This window comes from Lotus japonicus, chromosome 3 (assembly GCF_012489685.1).
Source record: "Lotus japonicus ecotype B-129 chromosome 3, LjGifu_v1.2".
NCBI classification, from domain to species: domain Eukaryota; kingdom Viridiplantae; phylum Streptophyta; class Magnoliopsida; order Fabales; family Fabaceae; genus Lotus; species Lotus japonicus.
This window is the reverse complement of record NC_080043.1, coordinates 97,313,138-97,328,745: the sequence shown is the minus strand read 5'-3', so window position 1 is coordinate 97,328,745 and position 15,608 is coordinate 97,313,138. Positions and strand designations below refer to the sequence as shown.

At 36.7% G+C, this 15,608-nt stretch overlaps 3 protein-coding genes across 3 annotated transcripts; 2 read left to right on the top strand and 1 right to left on the bottom strand.

Annotated features, from left to right (window-relative positions):
• The first annotated feature begins 1,940 nt into the window (after positions 1-1,940).
• Positions 1,941-5,217, top strand: LOC130747990 (adenylate kinase, chloroplastic). The gene is made up of 7 exons (XM_057601065.1): positions 1,941-2,227; positions 2,307-2,411; positions 2,539-2,667; positions 2,746-2,880; positions 3,946-4,092; positions 4,294-4,368; positions 4,721-5,217. The coding sequence occupies exons 1-7, from the start codon at positions 2,036-2,038 to the stop codon at positions 4,823-4,825; spliced, it is 888 nt and encodes a 295-aa protein (XP_057457048.1). The 5' UTR covers positions 1,941-2,035; the 3' UTR covers positions 4,826-5,217.
• A 1,990-nt stretch (positions 5,218-7,207) lies between these two features.
• LOC130747987 (serine/threonine-protein kinase-like protein CCR4) lies at positions 7,208-9,968 on the top strand. Its single transcript, XM_057601061.1, has one exon. The coding sequence runs from the start codon at positions 7,381-7,383 to the stop codon at positions 9,751-9,753; it is 2,373 nt and encodes a 790-aa protein (XP_057457044.1). The 5' UTR covers positions 7,208-7,380; the 3' UTR covers positions 9,754-9,968.
• A 432-nt stretch (positions 9,969-10,400) lies between these two features.
• Positions 10,401-15,187, bottom strand: LOC130747986 (receptor protein-tyrosine kinase CEPR2). The gene is made up of 3 exons (XM_057601059.1): positions 14,637-15,187; positions 11,356-14,008; positions 10,401-11,090 (listed from the first exon to the last, which is right to left on the bottom strand). The coding sequence occupies exons 2-3, from the start codon at positions 13,892-13,894 to the stop codon at positions 10,717-10,719; spliced, it is 2,913 nt and encodes a 970-aa protein (XP_057457042.1). The 5' UTR covers positions 13,895-14,008; positions 14,637-15,187; the 3' UTR covers positions 10,401-10,716.
• Between the last annotated feature and the right edge of the window lie 421 nt (positions 15,188-15,608).

The following is a 15,608-nucleotide window of genomic DNA, read 5'->3' as shown; positions in this document are numbered from 1 at the left end:
TTTTAATTATAAAAGCAAATGAGCAAATATCGAAATAATTTTTATCTAGTAGTTTTTCCTTTATCAACTTGACGGGAGCGTAAAAATTGAAGTCTCTAAAGGTAAGTTTTCATTTCTATATATCCTTGAAGAGAAAAAGTTTATCTTTATTTTTGTTTTGTTTTTTTTATATCCCAATTTGTTTATATGTAAAAGTAATTGTATTAACACCCTTACATTTGAACATTGTGTTTGGAGAACACCTAGGGGGAATTAGGCATATCAAAATGTAGATGTTTTTGGCTAGAATATGATCGCAATTCTTGACTAGAACATGAAAATACATAATTCGTGTCATTTTTTGCTCTATTTTTGTAATAATATATCTCTTTTAAAATAAGTTGTAATTGACTTATCTTTTTTTTTTGAAGTCATGTAATTGACTTATCATTTATAGGGCATTAACTTCTTTTCTATGCATATCTGGAATTGGACTTTGAAGCTAAATGATATAGCTTATCAACCCTAAGTTTGATTCACATGCTTGCTTGTATATATTACCTTCTTAACGTTTGGGTGAAGTGTGACCATAGCTATTGTCTTGGCTTGAATGAATTATGTTTGTTGAAAGCTAATTGATAAAAGACATCATTTGACGTTTGAATCACTGAATGCCAAATTAGTGTATGTTTATATAGGCTTCTGAAAAAAAAAATTAAACATTTGTTTTGAATTATTAGTAAATTGGTTTATTCGCCAGAGTTTAAACCATGATCCTTCACCCCCAAGTGAGCTACCCTTTTTTTTTTCCTAATTTAAACATCCGATATTCTAATCTGTGCTAGAAGTCCCTTTCATATTTTTACTTTAAAAATTGTGATAGTCAATAGTGTCTTCTTGGAATGTGGCAAATCGTAGAAGCCATAGTTTTCCAAACAAGCTTTCCATGTTTGTTTTTCAATTTCACATTCCAATGTGCCAAACGTGAAAGAAAGATAATGGAGTTTCGTTAGTTTTCAGTTGTTTTGGATTGAAAAACAAACACCTAATGTACAAAAGATGAACACTATTGTATATCCTAACACTTCATTATGGTTTGTTTGATGTTCCTATTTTTGTAGAGGTGCCCAAGTCAGGCTTTCAATTGCGGGTTATGCTGGAGGGTACTTTACTAGATCTAAAAAGACATGGTTTCTTGGGAAAGTTTGAACCGGAAAGTTTTGGGTGTTGATTACTTAGGCAACAATCTTCATGCTATTTGCGAGCGGGAGGAAGAACTTAAGGATGATCATCTCTTCTTAGTGTCTTAGTGGGGTTGTCTTGCTTGCTTGTTTATTGGCTTTGGGAGCTTCTTTTTGTCTAGTTTTTTATAGGTTGTTTTTAGGTTTGAACTGTGTCTGGTATTTGCATTGATGAACTTTTATTTTTATGCTCTATAATGGTTTTGAACCCCTTTTTTTATTTGGATTGTTTCTCTTTCATAGACCTGTGTTTTTGGTAAACAGTCGCCCGGGCCTGGTCACTGCGACCCCCTTTGTCAGGAGGCACGACCTTAAAGTTTTTCATGATGATATGAAATCATTTTACTTAAAAAAAATGATAACACTTGATTAATTATATTTTAAATTGAGAGTGTTAGAATTCAAACTGAAAATAGTGAAAATTCTACACTTTTATAATCATATTTTTCATTTAGTATTTTAGAATTCAAAAGTTTGATTCGGGTACGTTATAGCAATAATAAACACACATATACACTATTTTATTTTCTTTGACCTTATCACATCACATATCACATTGATTACTTATATATTTTTTTTCATTTCACTTCCTATGTTTAAGTGTCTAAAAAGAATGTTACATGAAATCATGTTGAGTGAAGTGAAAACATTGTTGGTTGAAACCAAAAAAAAAAAAAAATGTAATAAATAAATGGAGATTATAGAATGAATGATAGTGAAGGGTTCCCATTATTTATTCATAGTCCCTCCCGTGTTTTATGAAGTCAGGGTCAGGGGAAGGGGGAGGGGAGGAAGGGAGTGTGTGAGAGAGAGATATGAATTTGAATACGGCATCATATTCATGGAGCGGGTTGGGGATTTGCAATCCAATTGAGTGTAAGGCGCGTGGTGGATCTTCACTTCCAGTTAATCGCCGGCGCCGGCAACATCCCTTGCCTTCTTGTTCTGTTGCTTTCGGTGTCCGTTTGTGCTGCGATGCCTCTATCCGCTCTCATTCCCAATCTACGGTAGGTATCACTATCACTGTCACATCATCGCTGCTGCTTCAATTCAATTCATTCATTCATTTGTTAATTCATCACTCAGCCTGTCAAAGCAGCGGCGGCGGCGGAGAAGGAGGCTCTCCGTGTCATGATTTCAGGTGCTCCGGCTTCTGGTAAAGGAACTCAATGTGAGCTCATCACTAACAAAGTAACAGACATTTTCCCCTCTCTTTCAATTCAATTCAATTTAACATACGTTTTCCAGCATTTGCTCTCTCAATCACCACTAATAATACTAACACTAGATTCAACTATATATATATATATATATGCAGTATGGTTTGGTTCACGTTGCTGCCGGAGATTTGCTCAGGGCAGAAATTGCCACCGGAAGTCAAAACGGACAGCGTGCAAAAGACTACATGGAGAAGGGACAGTTGGTCCCTGATGAAATTGTTGTCATGGTATGGTATGCAATCCCTTAATTTATAGTATATAATTCTCTCGTTAGTAATACTCATATGATTTTATGGTATATATAGATGGTGAAGGAACGTCTCTTGAAGCCAGACTCTATACACAAGGGTTGGCTTTTGGATGGTTATCCCAGGAGCTTATCACAAGCTACTGCACTTAAGCAATTTGGCTTTCAACCTGATATTTTCATTCTTCTAGAGGTAAATTTACTATTTCATAACTTTCTGCCTCTCATTCGCCCTACTTTATCAGTTAATTGAGTTAGATGCTGCTAGAAAAGTAAAACAAATTGATTTCTAACAGCCATACTGGGGATACACAGTGATTGTATAAGAGGAGATATTGGGATGACTCCTACCACCGAGAAGCTGACTAAAATTCGATTAAGATGGTATGAACATGTACCAAGAAAACTTTTGGATGAGAAGGGTCGATAACATGATCTTTAGTCATGTGAAGAGGGGTAGAGGGAGACCAAAAAGAACATTGAAAGATATTGTTGAAAATGACCTCATTATCAATAATATCTCTTAAAATTTGGTTTTTGATTTGATCGAGCTCAATGACGTAGTGTGATCCATATAGCCGACCTCACTTAGTGGGATATCATAAAGATTTTGTTTTTGTTGTTGTAATATCAAAAAGCCTTGGTCAGTGGCATATCATAACATTACACTCAACCAGTGTTATCAAATCGCGATCGCGGACCATCGCGGTCAGCCAAAAATCCGCTATTTCGGCCGCTATTTGGCGGCGAATAGCGGAAATAACGGGAATAGCGGGCAATAGCGGCGTCGCGATTAGCCAAAAATCCGCTACGCTATAGCGGCATAGTGCCGCTATAGCCGCTATTTGATAACACTGCACTCAACTAGATCTAATGATCTCTCAAGGAAACCTTCATATGGAGTTATGGTTGTTTGAAGGGAAAGGAAGGAAAGGGTAAATCTTTTATTTTAAATAAATAGTTTTTAATTAGGTAGATTTTTAGAATGAAATCTATGAAATGACAAATTAGCATAAACATAATATTCTAATCATTTACTTAATTCTCTTAATTTAAAAACAAAAAATTGTCCTCCCCTCCCTTTCCCTCCTAAAACCCCCTCCCAAACACGCCCATCAATGATATGAACGACTATGGTGTGGCCTTGCAGTTGCAGGAGATAGTCACTGTACTTCTGTTAAGACTGAAAACCATTATTAGTCTTGAAAGTGAAAAGAGTCAAAGTAGCTTTTATGATAATCCAAAGTTGAATTTGCAGGTTTCTGAAGATATTCTTGTCGAGAGAGTAGTTGGGCGCAGATTAGATCCTGTTACTGGTAAGATATATCATTTGAAGTATTCTCCTCCAGAGACAAAAGAAATTGCAGAGAGGCTAACCCAACGTTTTGATGATACTGAAGAAAAGGTATGAATATGTCCTATAAGAAGCTCTAATGCATTCTTTCTGTAAAGATCTTGATTCTTTTCTTGGAATTTGGAAACTACTCAATGCCCCCTGTTGACCACATTAGGGTTCTCTGTGTGTGTGTGTGTTTGTATGTGTAATATGCTCATTATTCAGTGCAACTGAAAGTTCTTTTCAATTATTTTTTTGCCTTTGACTTAGGTAAAGTTGCGATTGAACACCCATCATCAAAATGTGGAGGCAGTGCTTTCCATTTATAAAGACATAACGGTTAAGGTATGCTATATAACTCCTCTTTATCTCTCTCACACATATACAAGCATGCAAGCAACAACATGCACAAGTAATCTTGTCGAACATCAGTGGTGTGGATATCCTTAATAAACAATTACCAACCTACCACATATATTAGCACCAACATGAGAATGGTACCCGTGTAGAGTAGACAATCCTTGCCACCACATTATAAGTCATGGATATCCACAATCTATAGGCATTCCTACCTTGTTATTGTGGACTAGATGATAAGTATATTTCCTCAGCATGAACAAAAATTAAATTCATTGGCTTTTGTATATTTGAACTAAACAATAATATAGAACATTTGACGTTCTTTTGTTGTCTTCAGATTGATGGAAATGCCTCCAAGGAGGAAGTATTTGTTCAAATTGATGGTGCACTCACACGTCTTTTAGAGCAAAGGAAAGCTGCTTCAGGATCAGTGGCAGCATAGCAGGCATCTCTTTCTCTTGGCATTTTGATCTAGCATGGATCCTTGCTGTAGGTACAATGATTTTAAGTGATATTTATTTGAGTTAAATGAGCCTTCACACAAAGTAAGTTGCATTTTCTCGTGAAGATTGATCCATTGAAATAGTCTTTCGGCTTTATATCTCATTGAAAGCAATGTGAGTTTGGACCTTGCAGGGACCTGTCATAGTAAAGTGCGCTGTGTTATGTTACTAGTTCATTTTGATGAGAAAATGATTACTTTAAAATAGTAGTTTTTGTGCAATTTGTAAATGTCGGATTTAGTGAAACCTCGTTTGTCGGTTCCTGTTCCTGTTCCTGTTTGTGTATTCTATTTACTGAAATAAATAAAAGAAGGAAAATCAGCTTATTTGATGTTCTTGATTATATAATTTGCTCTGATGTTTTTACAGTATCATGACTATGAAGACTAACGGTAAAATGATTAACTGTGAATGTTAATGGAGAGAATATTGAGGTAACTTTTTTAACATTTTGTTCATAAACATCTTAACAGGCCCTTGCTCAGTTCAGATATTTCCTAAAGCAGCTAATGGGATATAAATAAACTGTGTAATACCTTATGGGATTGAAATAAAAATACTTAACTTGGTATTGCAATGAGCAATGATGAAAATGTTACAATAAACATTGCAGAAATAAGAGATTTAGAATTAACTTGTATATCATTGATTCCCTAAATAAAGTGTCAGGTTCGAGTCTTATGTATAAGAAAAACCTCCGCTATTGAGAGTAAGTCCCGCCAGGATGTGGATGTTATCGGTTTAAATATGATTGTCTCTCATGGAGAATACTCGTTCTAAACTAAAAAAACTTGTCTATCATGGGATCTACGCTTATTATCATAAGTGCTTAATTAAGCTGTTTTTCACACACAACCTTATTCCTTTATTCCTGTATACATATAGGAGGAGGGTCGGGCGCCCTTTCATCCTTCACCAATTACCTTGTATTATATTAAATCGTCTGTGGGGGAGCAATGGTTAGAGTAGTTAAGCATTTTAAGTTGTTTTTGTGAAGTTAAGAAGCATTTTGAGTTGAAAACTTGCTAAAATGTAGATACTTTCCACCCACTTCAACAACTGATGTCGAAATTTCAAAATGAAGAATACATTAGACGAATTTTATGGTTGATAATCTTTGACTTCATGGACAAGACAAATTTGCCCGCTCCTCTGCTCCCGCTTCAGGTATCAATTGCAGTTCTATCAAATATAATCAGCATTTTCTTTGAATAATTCTACTTCTGAACAAATCCTTGTAGCAATCTCTCTAGTTACTAGTCACTAATGTGTATTTGTTTTTCGGCCACAATCACTAATGTATATTCATGCGTATAATGGAAAAGCATGTATTCAAATTCAAACAAAAAAATAAATCTGGTTTCATTTCTTTTATTTTTCTAAGTAGATATGTTCTATTTTATAACTATGAATATATCATTATTTTTACATCATTTATTGTTCTCAAGATTCTAAGCAGAAATCATAAAACTTAAACTTTGTTATTTTTATTGACCGTAAAAAAATATATATTTTTATTAGTTTCTTGACAAAATTTAAAAAATGAGAAATTAGTTACATTTTACTTTCATTTTTTAAAAATTAAAATTCATCACTTATATTTAAATACCAAATAGAAATTAATTCCAGACAGCTATGTCCTTAAACAATATTAAAATAAAAATACTTATACTTAATAGCAGCATGTAAACGAAGTACTTATAAAACTAGGCAAATTAAGATTTGCACGAGAACGTGCAACTGAAGTATGAGAAAGGAAATCTTGATAAAAATGATTGAGATTAAGAGTCAATTAATGTTTGATTTCTGGAAATTTGAGTCAATTTTACGTTTTACTGTTATATACTTGGTTTTTTGTTAGCCATTCATTACATTACATGCATTGTGCCTGTGTGGGTGTGTATACGCAGACATCTTATCTTTGTGACAACAACTACTTTTAAATATTTTGTAATAATATATAATAATAAAATTAAAATATAATAAAGGCAATCATATGATGAAATTGACCTTGTGAATTTTTGTTATCAACAAAGATAGTATAAAAAAACCACATAATTTTTTGTACCGAATCATCGAGTAAAGTTGGATGATATAAAATCAAAGTGTCATAACGCGGCATAACAACTAGTCAACTACAATTATATTTGGTTATTTACACTTGATGATTTTGTTTTATTAATCAGCTCGAGTTAATTTCTAAAATGGATCTTTCTTCTGGTTCTGGTGTGTCTTTTTTAATTTTTTATTTAAGCGAGTAAAATGATGGAGTTAGAAAGTACTATTATTGAACTGAATGAGTCATGTGTAGAATGAGTCTTTAGTCTCCTCCTATCCTATCAAAGAGGAGCAAACAAAAAACTTTCAATTCTGAAACCGCGTTTCTTATATGAACTTTTCCTCTTTGTTTCTCATAAAAACTTCATCTCAGTCTTACGAGTTAGGCCATCCATCTCTTTTATCTTCCTTTCTCCTACCATGAGATTTTATTTCGATGGCTTTTCTCCTTAACTCCTCCTTCTGCTACCTCTTTATTTCCTTGTGTTTCCTTTCTTCTCTTCCAATCATAAATACACTCTCAACTGTTTCCATATCTGAAACTTCCAACCAAATATTTATTTGTGCCTTACAACAGCCAAACCAACAAGGACAATCCAATCTTAACTGTACTAGCTTTCCTCCTGGTATTGGTCTTCAAGTGAATCCCAACGTTTCCTACTCTCAGATTGTGGGTGGCAATGGGTTTCTATGTGCATCAAGGCCTTCTTCTTCTTCTTCTTCAACTTCCATCATGGGGTGTTGGAGATTCTCTGCCAATGCTTCTAATGTTCCCTTCAAGCGTATCTACCATGGGCCTGTGATTGAAGACATTGATAGTGGGAATTCCCACGTTTGTGGTCTTGTAAGAGGCCTTGGCCTTGAGTGTTGGCAATGGCCTGGCTTCAACTCAACTTCAAGCATGAGCAGAAACATGTCAAGAATTGCAGTGGGAGAGAATTTTGTATGTGGCTTATCAGAGACAGGGAGTGTCACTTGCATGGGGAGTAACACTAACGTTGTTGGGCATGAACCTGTGCCTGGTAGAAATTACTCTCTACTTGCAGCTGGGTTCAGGCATGCCTGTGCTATCTCTGGTGATGGTAGCTTGGATTGTTGGGGAGACATGGAGGGCCAGAAACCACAAGGGAGGTTCATTTCTTTGGCTTTGGGAGAGAATCGAAGTTGTGCACTTGGGTATGATGGACTAGTTTCTTGTTGGGGTTCGAATAATTTCAGCATGCCTCAGAGATTAAAAGGGACATTTTTTGACGCAATTGTAGCAAAGCGAAGTGTTTTCTGTGGAGTTGTCACTTCTAATTATTCATTGATTTGTTGGGGTTCTGAAATTTTTGAGTCAAATACCAAGGTGTTTGTTAATGTTCTCCCAGGACCTTGCAGGAATCAATGTCCATGTGGACCCTTGTCAGATTCTGCCAAACTCTGTGACCCGCCTGCCATCATTTGCAAGCCCTGTCAGCCAGCAGTTGAATCTTCATTTCCATTAGAGCCGCCACAATCACCATGGACACCTCCACCTCTGCCAACCGAACCTTCAGCTGAAAGTGGTTGGAGCAGCAAAATGGTGGCATTTCTGGTTATTGGTTGTGTTGGTTGCAGTGCCTTGTTGCTTGCCTTGGTATTCATCATTCACAGGTACTGCAAAGGCAAAGTGTGCAGAGTGCATGACTCTGGCCGATTGGATGACCCTCCAGAAGCTCCAGCAGCTGTTCCTGCTGTTTTGGAGAAGAGGTTGAGCCATGTAATTAGCATGGGTAATGGGGGAACCCATTTGGAGGAGTTTTCAATGCAAGTACTGCTTCAAGCCACCAACAATTTCTCTGAAGAGAACAAAATTGGGAGTGGGAGCTTTGGTTTTGTGTACCACGCCACACTGGAAGATGGGAAGGAAGTTGCTGTGAAAAGAGCTGAGATCACACCACAAGCATCTCCATCTAATGCAGTCTTGGGTGGTGGCACCAAAAGGCAAGAAGACAAAGACAATGCCTTTGTGAATGAGCTTGAATCTCTTTCAAGACTCCACCACAAGAACCTCGTCCGGTTACTAGGTTTTTATGAAGACAACAGTGAGAGGATCTTAGTGTATGAGTACATGAGTAATGGCAGCCTAAATGACCACCTCCACAAGCTCCAAACTTCTTCTCTCATCATGTCATGGGGTGGTCGCATCAAGGTAGCTTTGGACGCAGCAAGGGGTGTAGAGTATCTACACCAGTATGCTACTCCACCAATCATTCACCGTGACATCAAGTCTTCTAACATATTATTGGATGCAAAGTGGACAGCCAAAGTCTCTGATTTTGGACTATCACTCATGGGTCCTGATTCTGAAGATGAGGAATCACACCTTTCACTTCTTGCAGCTGGCACTGTTGGCTACATGGACCCTGAATACTACAGGCTTCACCATTTGACCACAAAAAGTGATGTCTACAGCTTTGGTGTGGTTTTGCTAGAACTTTTATCAGGCCTCAGAGCCATCCATAGAAATGAGAATGGAGTGCCAAGAAATGTGGTAGATTTCATGGTACCCTTCATTCTTCAAGATGAAATTCACAGGGTTTTGGACCCGAGAGTACCACCCCCAACACCATTTCAGATAGAGGCCGTGGCATTTGTAGGTTATTTGGCATCGGATTGTGTTCGTCTAGAAGGTCGAGATAGGCCAACCATGACTCATATTGTCAATAGTTTGGAAACAGCACTGGCTGCTTGTTTAGCACAACCTACACTGTCAAGGTCATCCACTGATTCTTCCGACGAATTTCCTTTTCCCTTACGCCGTGAGCTTCCAACACGGGAATTTTGAAGCAGTCAACTTTTTGTATATTGCACCATTTTCCTTTCTTCATTTTTTTTTGTTCATATTTTAGTGCTAACTTCATTGTCACACCTAACACCAGACGAGTCAATGATGAAAATGGTCCAATTTTTGTTTTAGTTGGAATAAGTCGAGGCCAAAATGTACGTGTATACTACCTTGACAATTTGATACTGAACCAACTAAATCATTTTACTAATCAATGCGATTCACAACCGAGTTGACACATCTTTTCCACTTGCGATTATGTCAGTGTTTAATTTATTCCTTCATCAGTAAAAGTCAAACAGATGGAAATTTTTGAAATAGGAGTCTAGCAGGGTCACAAGATCCGTATCTAACCAAAATATATATGCTTGTTCAACTTCAATCTTTGTTGACCAGAAATATATTTCAATCATTAATTAGATTAATGGCTCACAGTGTATGTTTACAGCGTAACAAACCAAAATGTGCCATACTGACACGCAGCTTTGGTAGAGGAAATGGGAAGCAAAAGCAAAATGTGCAAGTTTTCATAGTCAATAATTTTCTTCACAAAATCAGAACCACTTAATATTAAGTGCGTTAAGATATTTCAGATTTGTAACATATGACTGAAGTTTTCAAAATATAGAACCAAACAGAGCGAGAAGAAGGGGAACTCAAGTGCATATTTTAAGGAATAAGTCTGAATCAAAATTAGGCCTGAAAATTCAGTTATTTTGATTTGAAACATAAGTCATCATGTCCATAAGTGTGTTTCCCACCTTTAGAAATGTGTAAATTATCTCAAAAGCTATTATTTCAAGCTTCTCATTATGCGATTATCTTGCAAAATCGATTCTAGTTACATAATATTTTTTCCAAACATGCACTAAATCTCAACTAGATGACAAAAAGTGCTTTTCAATTAGGAAGCATATTTGAGTGGAGCTAGCTATGATTTACATAGCTTTGAAAACAAAACCACTAAAAAAAAGCCTTTTCATTTGCATGCTTGTAAAGATCGCAGTCTGAAGATTTCAATGTGCAAGGTTCAGCACCAATCAGCATGTTGATAACCTCTCTCATGGTAGGGCGTAAAGATGGAAGCTTAGTGGTGCACTTGATAGCAATCTTCAAGACCTTTATCATATCTTCACCACACTCCAATGCTACTCTGTCATCAAGGATGTTAAGAATGCTTTCATGGTCATTCAGATGAGTCAAAACCCAATAAACAATATCCTTAGCTTCTCCATATTCCTCTTCAATGGGTTTTCTGCCAGAGACTAATTCTAATAGCACCACTCCGAAGCTATAGACATCACTCTTTTCAGTAATGTCAAGTGTATAAGCTAGTTCTGCACAGAAGAGAGCAACATATATATATTAACCGTATGTTATTGCATATTCAAACATACAAAATAGGGAACATATGTCCAACAAAGAAACACAAAATTTCAGAAATATCTGTGTAGGGAGAAAAGAAACTTCTAAGATATTTTGTTCACTATTTTTTTTATAATGTTATCCACTAAATTATTAACACACTGTCAAAAATGAGATGCTGCATGGAAACAAGAATAGGATACTTAAATTTCCAATTGAAAGCATTAGCAAATTTACCTGGAGCAATGTAACCATGTGTGCCTGCCAGACAACTAGATTGCTTATCAGATTTTTCTGCAAACCTTGCAATACCAAAATCAGCTATTTTGGGCTCATAGTCCTCATCAAGCAAAATGTTGCTGGATTTTATATCCCTGTGAATAATAGGTGGAGAACAATCATGGTGTAAATATGCAATTCCTTTTGCAGCTCCCAAAGCAATTTTATACCTCTGGTTCCAATCCAATCCTGGCTTCCCATCTTTTATCTGTCTGTGCAGAGCTTGAAAAAGATTACCATTTGGCATGTACTCAAGCACTAAAAGATTGGATCCTCCTTTAAGAAAACAAGCATAAAGTTTAAGTATATTTCTATGCCTAATTTTCCCCAAAATCTCCATCTCTGCATCTAAAATCTTCACACCATCTACTTTCTCTAGCTGCTTTACAGCCACCATGGCACCATTTTTCCTCAACTCCACTCGATAAACCTTTCCTGTACCACCACTGCCTATTAAATTACCTTCATCCAAATTACATATTTCATCAGCATCAATATCTACTTGGTGGAAAGATGCAAGTTTCCATTTTAGACATGCTTCTTTTTGACATTGTAAGTTTCTCTCTGCATCATGCTTGAGGCTTCTACAACTAAAAAGCAGCAGCCCGGCTAAAATAAAAACACAGATCGAAGCAATGAGAAAGAGCAAGAGAAATTTATAAGCAAAGACCCTTGTCTGACCATGACTTTTAGCACAGATCTTTAAACTAGAATTCATTGAAGGATTTATGCTTTCCTCAACACACAGTCCCTTGTTTCCAAGAAATGCTTTCTCTCCACCAATAATAAAAAAACCAGATGGAATTCTCCCAGAAAGCAGGTTTTCAGAAAAGTCCACTGAGCTTAGTTTCATTGTTTCTAAATTATCTGGTATAGAACCTGTAAGTTTGTTTCCAGATATATTAAGAGAGTTCAGTGACCTCATGAGTGAAACTGAAGTGGGAATATTCCCAGATAAAAAATTCCAAGCAAGATTCAAGTCCACCAGCCTTGCACAATGACTCAGTTCTGCAGGTATTGATCCCGTTAATGAATTCTCTTCCAGATGCAAAGAGGATAACTGCTTCAGAGATCCCATTTCAGGTGGTATTTCACCAGAGAAATTGTTGTTACTCAAGTCAAGCTTCTCCAGGTTCACTAGCTTGCCAAATTCTGATGGGAGCTTACCTGAAAACCTGTTGTTTATCAAAACCATCTCACTTAAGCTAATAGAAACCCCAATTTCTGGAGACACCTCGCCAGTGAAATCATTATAAGCTAAATCAATTATTTTCACATATGGAAGTCCCCAAACCCCGTCTGGTATTTTCCCAGATAAGTGGTTTCTACTAATCCTGAATCTCTCTAGAGATTTGCATGTAACATAAGCCTCCGGAAAATTCCCAGAAAAATTGTTTTGCAATGCAAGCAAAAGTCTCAACTTTTTGCTTTCACACAAGAACTTTGGGAAATCACCTGAAAATTGATTCTCAGATATGTCAATACTTTCAAGTGGCGAAAACCGGCCAAAGTTTCCAGGAATCATCCCAGTGAAGTTGTTTTGATAAACTGAGAAGCCAATAAGATGCTGCATATCCCCAAATCCAGCAGGAAGTTCTCCAGAAAAGTTGTTACTATATAGTTGAAAAACAACCAAATTCTTCATGTTACCAATTTCCTCTGGCAACCTACCATGCATTTTGTTTGCAGAGAGATCAATCTCCTGTAGGTTGGTGAGGTTTGCAAGCTCAGCTGGGATTTCTCCTGTCAAGTTGTTTGAGAAGAGTTCAATCTTGTAAAGATTTTTCAACTTGGAAATTGATCTGGAGAGTTTCCCAGAGATCTTATTCCTTGAAATATCCAATGTTTCCAATGCCTTCATTTCATACATTGATTCTGGAATCTCTCCTAACAAATGAGAACCACCAAGATAGAGCCAGGTCAAGTTCTTCAGGTTTCCAAGAGTCTCTGGAATCTCTCCCTCACTATATTCATTTTCCCCAAGACCCAGTGAAACAAGTCCAGTTAGACTCCCAACCCAACTGGGAATTCTGCCACAAAAGTAGTTTGCTGAAAGATCAAGAACCTGCAGGTTTCTGAGCAAAGACAAGTTTGGGATTGGTCCAACCAGCTGATTTCCTGTAAGGTTCAAGACTCTGAGGCTGGTAAGGGCACTCATTTGTGGTGGAAGCTTTCCAGAAAGTAAATTGGATGGCAGTGACAGAACTTGCAGGCTCTTCAGAACTGAGAGTGATGGAAAAATATCACCAGAGAGGGACTTATTGTCCAATGAGATTTCTGTGACTTTCCCAGAAGCAGCTGGATCACATGTAATTCCATAAAACTCACATGGGGAGTCTGATTGATTCCATGAACCCAAATAATTCAAGGGATCCATCAAATGGTTCTTGAAGTGTACAAGAGCTTGGGTTTCTAACTTGAGAGACACACATGGCGGGAAAATAGGGTGTGCTGTTAGTAGTAACAGTATTGCAAAGAGCCAGGAAGAGTGTGCCATTAGGAGAAAGTTGAGGGACAAAGTTGTCAGTTCACAAGAGAAATGGGTGGCAGCTAGGTGATGGTGGAGGTGGCTGATCAATAAACCATTAATACAGAGAAAGGGGTCACCATCCTGATAAGATAACAAATAAACAAAAACAACATTCAGTGGCATTAAAATATAAAAAATCCCATACATTCATTCATAAATACTAATAGTGCAAATGAAAAAGGGTGAGGTTGGGATGTCAATTTTGTTTGTATCTGTGTAACTGTAAAGGAAGAATTATTGTAATGTAGTGAGTGTCATTACTGTGATTCTAATCAAAGATTTGAAGAAAGAGATAATGCTTTGAAGTCACTCATTTTGCACACCAGAGAGAGAGAGAGAGAGCTTCTAATCTAATCAGTAATCTAATTTAGTCTGAAAGCAATGCATAATTATGGCAGGCCAAGGATTCTTCCTTTTTAATCATGTGTTTCTATTCCTAACAACCGTGGAGATTGGAATGATAGCTAATCACAAGGTAATCCTTACAAAAGTATCTTTTCTTTTCTTTTCAGATGGAAAAAAAATATTAATTTGTTAGAGCATCAATCGCGGAACACTCACTGATTTTGCTCTTTTATCTTATTTCTCAAAAGACTAATTGAAATCAGAATAAGAAAATGAATCAAAGATTGGAAGGAGAATAATTTTCATAAAAAACTTGAGTAGCAAGGATTCAAGTTGCACATATAAAGAAAGGAATTCATCTAACCTGATTAGCAGCAAGTATGATGGATATCTGAACAGTTCCTTCTCCAAAATGGGAGGAAGGGAAACAAGGAGTTCTTTTTCTACTACCCTCTCAGAACTTTGTAGATAAAATTGTGAGTGAGGATATAAAGAAAGAGTTTTGAAAGAGAAAATTTAATGGGAAGCATGGAAAGAGCTGAGCCTGAGAGCAAAATGAAGTTGTTGATGCATGACTCTTAAGTAGCAAGCTAGGGAATTGTGCTGAAAATCTTAGTTGGAAGTTTCCATAATGGAGCAAAGATGAAAGACAAAATTGATAGTGCGTGTGTGGGCAAGAATTGGATTAGTACAAATGCAAGACAGAGAGGGAATGGAGTGGAGAGAACGTCAATGATAGTGAGCAATTCAGTGGTGGGGTTGGGTTGGGGAGTCACATTTCAGAAATATTTTAGTTTCTTTGAAATTGAAATCACCAAAAAGCAAAACAGAAAATCTCAATATTGGCCTTTGCCTAGTCTAGAATCTAGATAGATAGAGTCAAGCCAGTGATTGAGGTATTGGAGTCCTCTGCTATTCCTATTCCTTTTCCTTTTCCAATTAAATAGTGGTTTGGAGATGAGGACTAGAATGTGCTATGATGAGTTGTGCTATTCCTTCCCGTATCACATGTCTCTGAACTTGAAAATGTTCCATCATCCATTCAATTCATCTTCCCTTATTAGATGGACCACAAAAAACTTGTACGGTCATTTTACTAGTCACTCATTTTTGTCCTTCACCCCATTTCACTGCATAATAAGTAAAAACATTTTTCCAGGAATTAATTCCTACATTTCCCAATCTATCCTGCTGCTACCACCATCGTTCGTTCCTCAACAACCTGCCATGTGAGCTGTCTGTCACACTAGCTGCTTTAAGAATAATCGAATACTGATACCTTATCTACAAATACTTGCTTAAATTTTGTTTCTATAAATGATACAAACATAACAAG

Bases quoted from the DNA above. Each gene is read 5' to 3' on its own strand.
- LOC130747990 (XM_057601065.1), top strand. From the start codon at position 2,036: ATGAATTTGAATACGGCATCATATTCATGGAGCGGGTTGGGGATTTGC. The intron at 2,228-2,306 runs GTAGGTATCACT...TTCATCACTCAG, and splicing joins GCTCTCATTCCCAATCTACG to CCTGTCAAAGCAGCGGCGGC. The intron at 2,881-3,945 runs GTAAATTTACTA...TTGAATTTGCAG, and splicing joins ATATTTTCATTCTTCTAGAG to GTTTCTGAAGATATTCTTGT.
- LOC130747987 (XM_057601061.1), top strand. From the start codon at position 7,381: ATGGCTTTTCTCCTTAACTCCTCCTTCTGCTACCTCTTTATTTCCTTG.
- LOC130747986 (XM_057601059.1), bottom strand. From the start codon at position 13,894: ATGGCACACTCTTCCTGGCTCTTTGCAATACTGTTACTACTAACAGCA. The intron at 11,091-11,355 runs GTAAATTTGCTA...TCTTCTGTGCAG, and splicing joins ACATGGTTACATTGCTCCAG to AACTAGCTTATACACTTGAC.